At 40.6% G+C, this 11,764-nt stretch overlaps 2 protein-coding genes across 3 annotated transcripts; both read right to left on the bottom strand.

Annotated features, from left to right (window-relative positions):
• Window positions 1-2,879: 2,879 nt before the first annotated feature.
• LOC123727337 (CMRF35-like molecule 2) lies at window positions 2,880-4,986 on the bottom strand. The gene is made up of 7 exons (XM_045696232.1): window positions 4,842-4,986; window positions 4,288-4,620; window positions 4,087-4,190; window positions 3,890-3,968; window positions 3,634-3,744; window positions 3,479-3,522; window positions 2,880-3,328 (listed from the first exon to the last, which is right to left on the bottom strand). Exons 1-7 carry the CDS (start codon window positions 4,876-4,878, stop codon window positions 3,188-3,190), a joined length of 849 nt encoding a protein of 282 aa, XP_045552188.1. The 5' UTR covers window positions 4,879-4,986; the 3' UTR covers window positions 2,880-3,187.
• On the bottom strand, window positions 4,706-11,415 carry LOC106572474 (leiomodin-1). Of its 2 annotated transcripts, none has more exons than XM_045696231.1 (3): window positions 10,949-11,415; window positions 6,529-8,553; window positions 4,706-6,363 (listed from the first exon to the last, which is right to left on the bottom strand). In XM_045696231.1, the coding sequence occupies exons 1-2, from the start codon at window positions 11,216-11,218 to the stop codon at window positions 6,556-6,558; spliced, it is 2,268 nt and encodes a 755-aa protein (XP_045552187.1). In that variant the 5' UTR covers window positions 11,219-11,415; the 3' UTR covers window positions 4,706-6,363; window positions 6,529-6,555. The 2 variants fall into 2 exon arrangements, with proteins under 2 accessions (XP_045552187.1, XP_014002167.2); XM_014146692.2 differs by having other exon boundaries at window positions 5,734-6,363; window positions 6,604-8,553; window positions 10,949-11,412.
• Window positions 11,416-11,764: the final 349 nt, after the last annotated feature.

Genomic DNA, 11,764 nt, shown 5'->3' on the forward strand with positions numbered 1-11,764 from the left:
CAGAAGCTTCTTAAGCCATGACATAATTTTCTGGAATTTTCCAAGCTGTTTAAAGGCACAGTCAACTTAGCGTATGCAAACTTCTGACCCACTAGAATTGTGATACAGTGAAATAATCTGTCTGTAAACAATTGTTGGAAAATTACTTGTGTCATGCACAAAGTGGATGTCCTAACCGACTTGCCAAAACTATAGTTTGTTAACAAGAAATTAGTGGAGTGGTTGAAAAACGAGTTTTAATGATTCCAACCTAAGTGCATGTAAACTTATGACTTCACAAACTACTCCACATTTTAAAAGTTAAAGACAAATTATAGAAAATATTCAGATGTCTTTAATGCGCAATATAAAATTGCTCAAGCTCAGTAGATTACGGAGAGCAATATTCAAACCTTGTCTCTGATTTTCAACTAATTTAAGTCAGGACTAAGGCTGGACCACTCAGGAACATTCAACCTCTTGGAAAGCCATTCGGTCTTTGACATATACAATTGTGTAAGTGTCCCTCTGAAAAATAAACTCTATTGCCAAGGTTAGATTTTCAGAAGACTGAAGCAGGTTTGCTGTAACTTTTTACCTGGGCCTTGCTCCTTTCATATATTTGTTTTATCCTGACAAACTCCCCAGTCCCTGCCGGTGACAAGCATACCCATAACATGATGCTGCCACCACAATACTTAAAATATAGAGGGTTTCACTCTTTTGTGTTGTATTGGATTTGGCCCAAGCCTGTAGTTTTTAATTTAGGTCAAAAAGTAAATGTCTTACCCGCATTGTCTTGCAATATTACTTAATGGCCTTGTTGCAATCAGAATTGATGATTTGGAGTGGATTTTGTGAAACAGGCTTCATTCTTTTCACTTTGTCATACAGGTCTGTAATGTGGAGTGGATGCCATGTTGTTGATCCTCTGTATTTTCAAGTATTGTGAAGGAAGCATCATGTTCTGGGTATGCTTGTCACTGGTAGGGACTGGGGAGTTTGTTAGGATCCCCAAAAATATGAAAGGAGCAAAGCTCAGATAAAAAGTTACATGAAACCCTGCATCAGTCTTCTGAATACCTAAACCTGGGATAGAGTTTTACTTTTCAGCGGGACATAACAAAAAATGTTATGCCAAAGACAGATTAGAATGGCTTTCCAATAGGTATTGAGTCTTTCTGAATGGCCCAGTCTCAGTCCTGACTTAAATCTGCTTGAAAATCAGAGACAAGGTTTGAATATTGCTGTCCATCAATGACTCCCAAAGAAATTTACTGAGCTTGAGCAATTTTGACAAAAACAATGGAAAGTATTCAGACCCCTTGACTTTTTACACAATTTGTTACGTTACAGCCTTATTCTAAAATGTATTAAATAGTTGTTTCCCTCATCAGTCTACACACAATGCCCCATAGTGACAATGCAAAAACAGGTTTGTAGAAATGTTTGCTAATTTATATTTTATATATTTTTTTCTCTGCAGATCCTCTCAAGCTCTGTCAGGTTGGATGGGGAGCGTCGCTGCACAGCTATTTTCAGGTCTTTTCAGAGATGTTCGATCGGGTTCAAGTCCGGGCTCTGGCTGGGCCACTCAAGGACATTCAGAGACTTGTCCCGAAGCCACTCTTGCGTTGTCTTGGCTGTGTGCTTAGGGTCCTGTTGGAAGGTGAACCTTCGCACCAGTCTGAGGTCCTGAGCGCTCTGGAGCAGGTTTTCATCAAAGATCTCTCTGTACTTTGCTCCGTTCATCTATCCCTCAATCCTGACTAGTCTCCCAGTCCCTGCAGCTGAAAAACATCCCCACAGCATGGTGCTGCCACCATCATGCATCACCGTAGGGATGGTGCCAGGTTTCCTCCAGACGTGACGCTTGTCATTAGGCCAAAGAGTTCCATCTTGGTTTCATCAGACCAGATAATCTTGTTTCTCATGGTCTAAGAGACCTTTAGGTGCCTTTTGGCAAACTCCAAGTGGGCTGTCATGTGCCTTTTACTGAGGAGTGGCTTCTGTCTGGCCATTCTACCATGAAGGCCTGATTGGTGGAGTGCTGCAGAGATGGTTGTCCTTCTGGAAGGTTCTCACATCTCCACAGAGGAACTCTGGAGCTCTATCAAAGTGACCATCGGGTTCTTGGTCACCTCCCTGACCAAGGCCCTTCTCCCCGATTGCTCAGTTTGGCCGGGCGGCCAGCTCTAGGAAGAGTCTTGTGGTTCCAAACTTCTTCCATTTAAGAATGATGGAGTCCAATGTGTTCTTGGGGACCTTCAATGCTGCAGAAATGTTTTGCTACCCTTCCCCAGATCTGTGCCTCGACACAATCTTGTCTCAGAGCTTTAAGGACAATTCCTTCAACCTCATGGCTTGGTTTTTGCTCTGACATGCACTGTCAACTGTGGGACCTTATATAGACAGGTGTTTGCCTTTCCAAATCATGTCCAATCAATTGAATTTACCACAGGTGGACTCCAATTAAGTTGTAGAAACATCTCAAGGATGGTCAATGGAAACAGGATGCATCTGAGTTCAATCATAGCAAAGGGTCTGAATACTTAAGTAAATAAGGTATTTCTGGTTTTTATTTTTAACAAATTAGCAAACATTTCTAATAACCTGTTTTCAATTTGTCAATATTGGGGTATTGTGTGTAGATTGATTAGGACATTTTTTTATTAAATCAATTTTAGAATAAGTCTGTAATGTAACAAAATGTAGAAAAAGTCAAAGGGTCTGAGTTCTTTCCGAATGCACTGTACTGAATGTTGCTCTAAGAGTTGTGCAAAGTTGGTAGAATCTCATTCAAAATGTTTCACAGCTGTAATGGTGTGAAGACATATGCAATCAAGACATCTTCGTTTAAAAAATATAATACAATATTTTGGAAAATGTTCTATATTTTTTATTTTCACTAGGCACTGTATCAGAGGAAACAGATGCAGGGAAACAGTGAAAACATCAGACAATCTTCAACTGTAAACCACACACACACACACACACACACACACACACACACACACACACACACACACACACACACACACACACACACACACACACACACACACACACACACACACACACACACACACACACACACACACACACACAATAGCAATAATGATACTGCACATCCACCATCAATGTGTTGGCAGTGTTGTGAGAATGCCCTCTGTTGATTAGAGACTTGTGACCCTCACTGAGGTCTTTGTTAATTTAGTGTCAGGAGGGAGTAGAGAGCATTGTCTTCTATTTCCGGTGGGGTTTCACAAAACCTAATGGTGCAGTACAAGTCACTGTTGGAGCTGTACATAATTATCTCATCATACACATGACAAGTGTCCTCTTCATCCTGAGAGAGAGAGGGGGGGGGGGCATTGGGTAGAGTTTATTTGATGAGTGAGTTGGTGCATATAGCCTAACGACTGCTGTCTGATGAGGGCATGCAACATTTTATTTAAAATATGATAAAGCATCAACTTAAAACAAATATCCAATTCACCTGTGCAATATCTACAGGATTTGATACTTCAGATGATGGAAATGCTAAGGGACACAAATTATAGGCTTCAACATATCATAAACAAAATAATAGTATTTTCATAAGTACAATATGATATGTAGGTAGGCTATCAAAGAGAGAATACTTGGTCTTACTCAGTGAGCGTGACATTGATTGTTTTCTGAGGAGTAGACCAAGTGCAACCACAGTGCAACACATCAATAGTCCAAGGACAGCTCCCACAACAACGTGGACACGTACAAAGCCTAAATTACAGTGAGAATAATTAAACACAATCTCAATCAAACCCATGTTTTCCATTGTGTGTTTGGAACAAAACAGAGTAGCCTAAAGTTCAGGAAGAGGGGTCCAGAGAAGTCGGATCCGCAGCCACTCCGAATGTTCAATTACCTGGGCTGCCAATCCGAATAGTTGAGGTTGTTGGAGGTGTGACATCACAATCTGCAACAGGTAACTTTTTGTATGGCACCTTTAAAATGAGCAAAAACAAAAGTATACAGAAAATATATAGAAGATATATTAGAATATTCCAAAAATAATTTTACAATAGGAGCTTTTTTTTTTTTACTATTCAAAGTTATATCAACCTGTGTAAAGGTGGGGACCTCTGAGGAAACATATCTGTTAGTTTCAGTGATGTCCTTCCTGTCAATCACAGGGGCAGGTGTAGACAGTGAAGTGACCAATGGAGCTGTGGGTACACATTGTAAGTAGAGGGTAGACCAAGTAAAAATGTTGTGCATTCAAAGATAATCAAAAGGGACATCAAAGGAAAATATTATGCATACCTTTACTCACAGAGATCTCTACTTTTGTTAAAACATCTCTTCCCCACTTATCAAGTCCACAATAATAATGTCCAGAGTCCTGTAATTCCAGGTTTTGGATGGTGACAATGAAAGTACATCCATGGACATTGTCATACACTGAAAATCTTCCTACTGGGACAAATGCTTCACCCTTCACACTTCTGATGAGAATGTCACTGTTGGAACAGGGATGGCGACACAAGTATTTGGGTTTATATTGATATCCATCTGGATATGAACACTCAATGTCTAAAGCTCCACCTTCATATCCGTGCGCTCCAAATTTGCTCATTTTTGCATCACAGCATAAAACTTGAAAAAATAGAAAAACAATGTTATTTTTTATCGGTATAAAAACAAATAGTTGAAACATGAAATAAATAATAAAAACATTAAATTGTTTGTCAGAGTTTTATTCTATAACATTTTCAGTATGCAGTGGTCTAAAAAGATTTCTGCAATTGAAATCAACAACAACAGAAAATCTACAACAACAAAAAGTGTCTGCAATTGTTTCAGTGTTAAAAACTCACCTGGCAAGTAAAGGAGAAACTTCAGATAGATTTTCATGTTTTCAGTTGTAAAATAATTTCACCAAAGATACTCTACATGTGAGGACAGACCCACTTTTCTCCCGAATGCTCCTACTGTCACCATATCACTCTCCATTGACCAGCATCATTTGCAGTGGCTCAGGGCTGTTTTTGTCTTACTGAAGGAAGTGAAAAATATAAACTGATTGCAACATTTCAGGAAGGAAGTGCTACAGACAGGTGCTACTTTTGTTGAATATAAATCCTCTATATGGCGGATGTAGACATCTAAAACAGACGGAATATTCCACAATTGTTCATCTGGAGGAATTTAATGACCTGGTTATTAGCTATCGGATGCATTCTCGAAACCAGACATATTAATATGTTTTGTTTGGTTCTGTAAATACATTTCAGAATTGTCTTGGTATATTTTCATGACTTAAAACATCTGTATGGTACACCTCATGAGTGAATTCTAACACAACATTCTCAAAACCTTCTCAAAAGGTCCTTGCTATCCGGGAGTTTTACTATTCCAACTACCCCATTGAAGATGAAATGTAAAATGCTTAAGGTAAGAGTTAAGGTTGGGGTTAGGATTTAGGGTAGGGATGGGATGTCCCAAGGATCCCAGATAGCACTAACTATTCCCAAAATATATTCCCTTCCCTCTCAGGACACAATCCATCATAGTGAAATGCTTGCAAAGTTCAAGAGGTCTTCTGCCAGCTCTAGGGAAGTGCCTCATACATGCATGTTGTAAGCAGTTGGTATCCCTATGGACAACTAACAGAGAGATTGAGTGCTGTTATATTACACATTGACCAGATTATGAACCCACACGCACTTCATATACAAGTTGTGTGTTCAATACTAGCTACAGTATGTGTTTGGTTAAATGTTTAATTACATCCTTTGACAGTGACACTGGAGAATTGTCTTTAAATAAACATCAAACAAATGCCCTCGTTCATTGCGCTTATGGCCACGTAACTGTTGAAAATAAGAAAATACAGTGACTTGCAATGTGTAAGCATTTCCTTCCAGTTGCTCGTCCCCTTTTAACTATTCCCTTTCCGCCGTGCACCTCCCCCATTCTCCCCACCCCTTCGCCGGACAAAGCCTCACATGAAAGAGCAGGACATCCAACTGGCCATCATCCAGTAATTAAAAAGAACAGAGGAGTTATTCTTACGTCATACTGTATCTTCAATGCAATGACCAAATATGGGCATCTCGGGAGAACAGGAGGGAGAGATTCAACTGAGGGAGACTGAAGTCAGCAGGCAATGTAGCCTAAGATGCTTTCACTTTGTATGATTACAAACCACCATAACCACCTTCTGGCTCGAAGTACCAACTGGATCAGATATCTCTCCATATCTCAGCAGCAACAACGGAGACAGGGCTTCACCCCTATCTACTACTGTAAAACAAATGCTGTTCTGTTTTTGTATCAAGTCCAACCTCTTCTTGCTGTCATCCTCACCCTTTACTGAAGCAGCTTTGGAACATCAACCTGCCAGAGAGTAAAAGATTTAGATTTTATTTATTTACCAATACGCTACATTCTTCCTGACTGTAATTTCAAGGGAAATGCTGGATTCCTATTGATGTTACAGTAATTTACAGTCTACAGATGTAATCAAAATTCCTGTCATTCCTCATACTGTTGGCTGCTCACCACATTAATCACATTGTATTGATATTATTAGGATGCTGCTTTCACAAACAACTTCCACTCCTCTCCTGTTCCAACCTTTTTTAGAGCTTTCATTGTGCTGTTGCGAATGGAGTCCAGCAACTGGTCCCTAGTGTTCCTCTCTCCGTGGCGTGAAGTCTGCCCGTTGAGTTTCCTCTGTGAGGCAGGCATGAGGGCTTTCCTTAGGCCCTCCAACACCGGGGCAGGGGGAGGAGGTGGTGCTGGTCCAGATCGGCCAGCCTTAAGAGCCTGAAGTGGAGGTGGAGTAGACCCAGGACCAGATACACCATCCCCAGCCTGAGGTGGAGTAGACCCAGGACCAGATACACCATCCCCAGCCTGAGGTGGAGGTGTTGTAGACCCTGGTCCAGACCTACTACCCCAAGCCTTAGGGTTTAGCTTACCCACAGCTTTGGGGCTCACCTTGTGGAAGGGTTCAGGTGAGGGTTTAGGGGGGGACAAAAAGGGGGATGTTTTCAGGAGGTTTCCTGTCCTCTTAGTCTCACCAACAGACTTGAATTGGGGTTGAGTTGAAGGTTCGCAAGAAAACTTCCCCAAAGGCAATGTTTTTTTTTTTGTGTTGGTCTGTGGTTGTGGTTGTGGTGTCTGACGTGTTGGCTGGTATGGCTTAGGCTGCTGGGATGGCTGGGCTTGTGCTTGTTTCTTCTCCTCCAGTCGACGTTGCCTCTGCAGGTCCATGTTCCGACTCAGGATGTTGGTCATGGTCATCCTTGGGCCGGCCAGTTCAAAGCCGTAGCCCAGCTTCAGCAACCTGGTGTTGTTTCTCAATACATTGGCCACCTCCATCTCTGTCTTGCCCCCACAGATGTGTCGCTGGTTGTGGAAGCGCAGTTCAGTGACGGTTACATTTTTCTCTAAGGCGTGTACCACGGCCAAAATTCCCTTGCCAGTGAGGTGGTTGGAGTCAAGGATGACGTTGGTCAGAGACGTGTTGTTCCGCAGAGTGCCAGCAATGGCATAAGCCACATGGTCGTCAGCCCGGGTGTTGGCTAAAGCAAACGTCTTGACATGTGTGTTGTGTTGTAGTGCCTCTGCAAACTGGATGAGGGTGTGGGTCTTGATGACGTCTGAGTTGTTGACATTGAGTTCAGTCATTAAAGGGTCGTCTTTTCTGACATGCTCAAGGAGCTCATCAAACATGCTGGCCTCCTCGTCCTCCTCGTCTCCCTCCATGACTTCACCAGCTGAGCGTTCTTCCCTACTGCTGTTCTCTAGGTTTACATTGCTGGCTTTACTGTTTTTATTAGGAGTCCTTTCTGTGTTCTTTACCTTGTCTCTCTGTGTCTCATCCTGGACTCTACTTGGTTTCCTGTGTGATTTGGTGTTTTCGCTATCTTTGTCCTTCTCATTATTCCTCTTTTCCTTCACCTCAGTACCCCTGCGTTCTTTCTGCTTTTCCTCTACTTTAGAGAAAATTCCTCTTGTTGTCTTGCTATCCTTCATTTTTTGAGGTTTTTCTTTCTTCTCTTTCTCCTTAGTATCGTCTTTATCAGCATGCCCTTGAAGCTTTGAAATCAGATCCTTGGTTTTAGAGACTGTCTTTTTTCTGATATCTTTTTGCTCCTTTTCTTTTGTATCCTCTTTTTTTGTTTGCAATTTTGAGATAAGATCAAGTGTTTTGTTACTACCCTTCTCCTTTTTTTTGCACTCCTCCTTTTTCTCATTTTCTTCAACCTGTACTTCATTGCTTTTTTCAACAATCTTATCTTCCTTTTTTTCATGGTCTTTGTCCTCATCTCCCCCTAACCTACTATGTGGCCTTTCCTCATTGCCCTCTCCACTCCCTCCCTCACCCTTCAAGTCCTTGCTCTGAGGTTTTTCCTCTTTGTCCTTGGATATGTCCTCCTTAGGGGTCTCCACAGCAGAGAAGTTTAGGTCCATGACATCCTGGTCATCCTGGTCATCTGACTTGAAGTAGAAGAAACTATCACAGCTCTTCCCCATCTTCTTCAGGTGTTCCCGTTTCACTCTGTCAGTTGTTGGCTCCTTCAGTATCAGGAACATAAGAAAAGATTGTTGCATTTATCATACAAGCCCACATGAAAAAAATACTATAGTATACTATGGTATAAATAGTATAGTATTCACTGTAGTGTTTTTTTAAGTCTGCAAAAACACTATTGTAAATACTGTAGTATTTACTGTAGTATTTACAGTTTACTTTAGTATAAATACTGTTGTAAAATTAATGTAGCGTTTTTCTAGATTGTAGTACACAGTAGTATTTACTGTAGTGTTTGTAGACTGTACTATACTGTAGTATTTACTGTAGTTTCACTGTAGTGTTTTTGTTTTATTATCTTTGACATAGAAATGGAAGCTTTGTCCTTCAGGAGATCTACTGGAGAAATAGTTAGAGCTTCTGCTCTTTTCTATAACCTGTAGGGACACAATTTATGGTCTATACTTGGCATGTAGATTTTCCACTTAAGGGTGGAACAAATTACAGTATGGGGGAGGGGAATGGATATATGCTAATTAAATAATGAAGTATTTACTACAGTTAAAAAAGTGTTTTTGCAGACTGAAGTGTTTTTGTGGATAATACTGTAGTATTTACAACATTCTATAGTAAGCACTACACATGATCAAGGGATACTACAGTGTGTAATATATTATTCTACAGTATACTACACATTTTATAGTAAGCAATTCAAGATGTAGGGAAGGAAAGGGGGATACCTAGTCAGTTGTACAACTGAATGCATACAATGTGTCTTACGCATTTAACCCTGCCCCTCTGAATCGCTAGTGTGTAGTCTAGTATTCATTATTTAATAAAGAATGTAACATCTATGTATGTTTTTGTCAGTTTGGAAATATTTTCAGAATGCATCTGCAATATTTATGTCCGTAACAGCCTACGTAAAACCGATGGAACATTGCCTCTACGAGCACCATCTGTTTGTTTGGTAAAATTGTATATCTTACATATAGCAATCAGGGTTTTTGCATCCCTTACAGGCTGAAATGTCTGTAGGGAGCTGTAAGCCACTGTGTAAGTAACTCTGGCAGATGTTTCCTTAAAAGGCAGTATGGGTCAGAGCGAGAGGAGCGTTCACTCTGGAATTTCATTTGTCTTAGAATTGGAACCAGCATGCCAACATTAGCAAGACTCATTATTCTATGAGCCTGTCTTTTACCCTTTTCACCAAAACCAGATTTCAAGGGGCTATATGAAAACAACATACAGAAGGTCTACACCACAGAGGCCCATGTACAGCTTTGTAGGATGGATCATTTAGTATTTATAACTAATTATATAGCAGTCTATTTAACATTTGAATAGTTAGAATCACATATCCTGCTATTTATACATGGCATAGTGGTCAATATACTTGTCAATGAAATGCGTTTAGATCCTGAGATAACACATGTAAAATCAATTACATACACTCAACATAATTGTATTCCCTCAAATACACAGTCTGACTCAAAATTCCAGTTATCACTTAACACCTTCATCACATTACTTGTTGCCAAGTAATGAAAACACTTCTCCTAGTCTTGTTTGTGTGCTGAAAAGAAAATCTCAAGATTATGTAGTGTCTTTTTTCTTCAGGGCTCCAGGGGCTCATTTGTTTATAATAAAAATTGCACTGCCTAGCAACTGTTCAGAGGGATGATTTTGCCTGTTCAAACTGGGTCTTCTGTACCCCTGCTCTGGACCCTTTTCAAACAACAAGACATCTCATTAGTCTCTATACACATGACTGTTTCAACATGGCTTATGTTCCCTTACCTGCCAGCTGTTGGAGCCTATATCCAACAGCTAGCTGAGTGCCAACATACATTAACTGATAAGCTCAGTGTCTAAGCTTCTTTATTATCATTAGGATATCACTGTGGCATTTTAAAACAAATTAACTATGAAATAGTGGTATTGCCATAGTCAAGATCTGAGACCTGTGTGGTATCTCATATTTACTTTCATGAAAGAACAACCTATATAGGATTACACCCTGATCATTACAGCTCGTGATACACGATCATATCCCCACTTCCTGTCGAACTCCATACAATGATTATATATTTATTTCCAGAAGAGGCAGAAGTTATATTTTAAGTTAGTGATTCATTGCCCACAATAGTATCTTCATCTGCCTGATAACCCACATCATCCCTGGTGTTGAATCATGAAATCACTGCACCATGTCTGGAAGCCAGGGTCCTGATATACTTGGGCACTTTAATATACTGTCAAATTGGTACTTGAAGTACTCGATTGACAGCTACATCTAGGCTACACTATTCCTACTGTAATAACACCACTTCAGGGTTCAACCAGCAAGAAACTCCAACTATTGTATTTTTTTCTTGGTTAGAAACTGCGCTTTACGCACAGTTAACAATGACATTGGCAGAAACAGTGTCATCATACCTCAAAGGACAGCTCCCTTTGAATGAGTTTCTTGGTTTCGCGCTCACAGTAGTCAAGCATCGCCCCCCTATTGTATTTTATTGACGGCTGCTTGTCTGTCTGGTTCTTCTGCCGGAGTCCGACTGGCACAGTTGGATCCGGGTCAATAACGGTCAGTTCGCTCTGCAGCTCTTCCACCTCGGCGAGTGTCAGAGCGGCTAACAGGTTGTCAATATCGGAGTCCTCCTCGCTCTCGGCGGGGCGTTGATTCCGCATTTTCCTCCTTGACATTATTTCCCACAAAAATGTCCTGTTGCGCAACTCGATGAGTAATTTGCACTGCTGGTCTCAAAAATACCTTTGATAATAATAGTTGTATTATATTGGTACACCAAGTTCAGGTTCATTGACCTCACCAGTATCTATTTGAAATGGGCTTTCAATGCATTGAAATAGTTTGGACAAAGAGGGTACTGGCCTATCAGACTGCCTGGACCGCCTCTCAGAAGAACTGTTTAGCTCAATGCCCAATTTGAGATCAGAGCACTGGAGCTGGACTGAAGCCATATGACAACACAAGCGAAAAATGCAAATTGACAGTTATTAATCATCTTTATGCTGTATGGCCCCATTATAAGAATGATTGTACATGATGTCATCAAAAGAGAATTATACTTTTGTAGCCTATTATGTCAATGCAAATGTAATTCAGCCTCTTTAAATCAGAGTTTGACTAAACACTAAGTACCCTCATGCATTAATCATGTAATAAGCCTGCTTTTATGAGTTGTACTACACACTATAGTGTTGATATGAGGTCATCCAGTGGACCAAATG

Source organism: Salmo salar, chromosome ssa15 (genome assembly GCF_905237065.1).
Source record: "Salmo salar chromosome ssa15, Ssal_v3.1, whole genome shotgun sequence".
NCBI classification, from domain to species: Eukaryota; Metazoa; Chordata; class Actinopteri; order Salmoniformes; family Salmonidae; genus Salmo; species Salmo salar.

Coding starts and splice junctions, on each gene's coding strand:
- LOC123727337 (XM_045696232.1), bottom strand. CDS start 4,878: ATGAAAATCTATCTGAAGTTTCTCCTTTACTTGCCAG. Junction 4,191..4,287: donor AGAGATCTCTGTGAGTAAAG/GTATGCATAATA, acceptor GTGTACCCACAG/CTCCATTGGTCACTTCACTG. Junction 3,523..3,633: donor ATCAATGTCACGCTCACTGA/GTAAGACCAAGT, acceptor TGTGTCCCTTAG/CATTTCCATCATCTGAAGTA.
- LOC106572474 (XM_045696231.1), bottom strand. CDS start 11,218: ATGTCAAGGAGGAAAATGCGGAATCAACGCCCCGCCGAGAGCGAGGAG. Junction 8,554..10,948: donor AAAGGGAGCTGTCCTTTGAG/GTATGATGACAC, acceptor CTGATACTGAAG/GAGCCAACAACTGACAGAGT.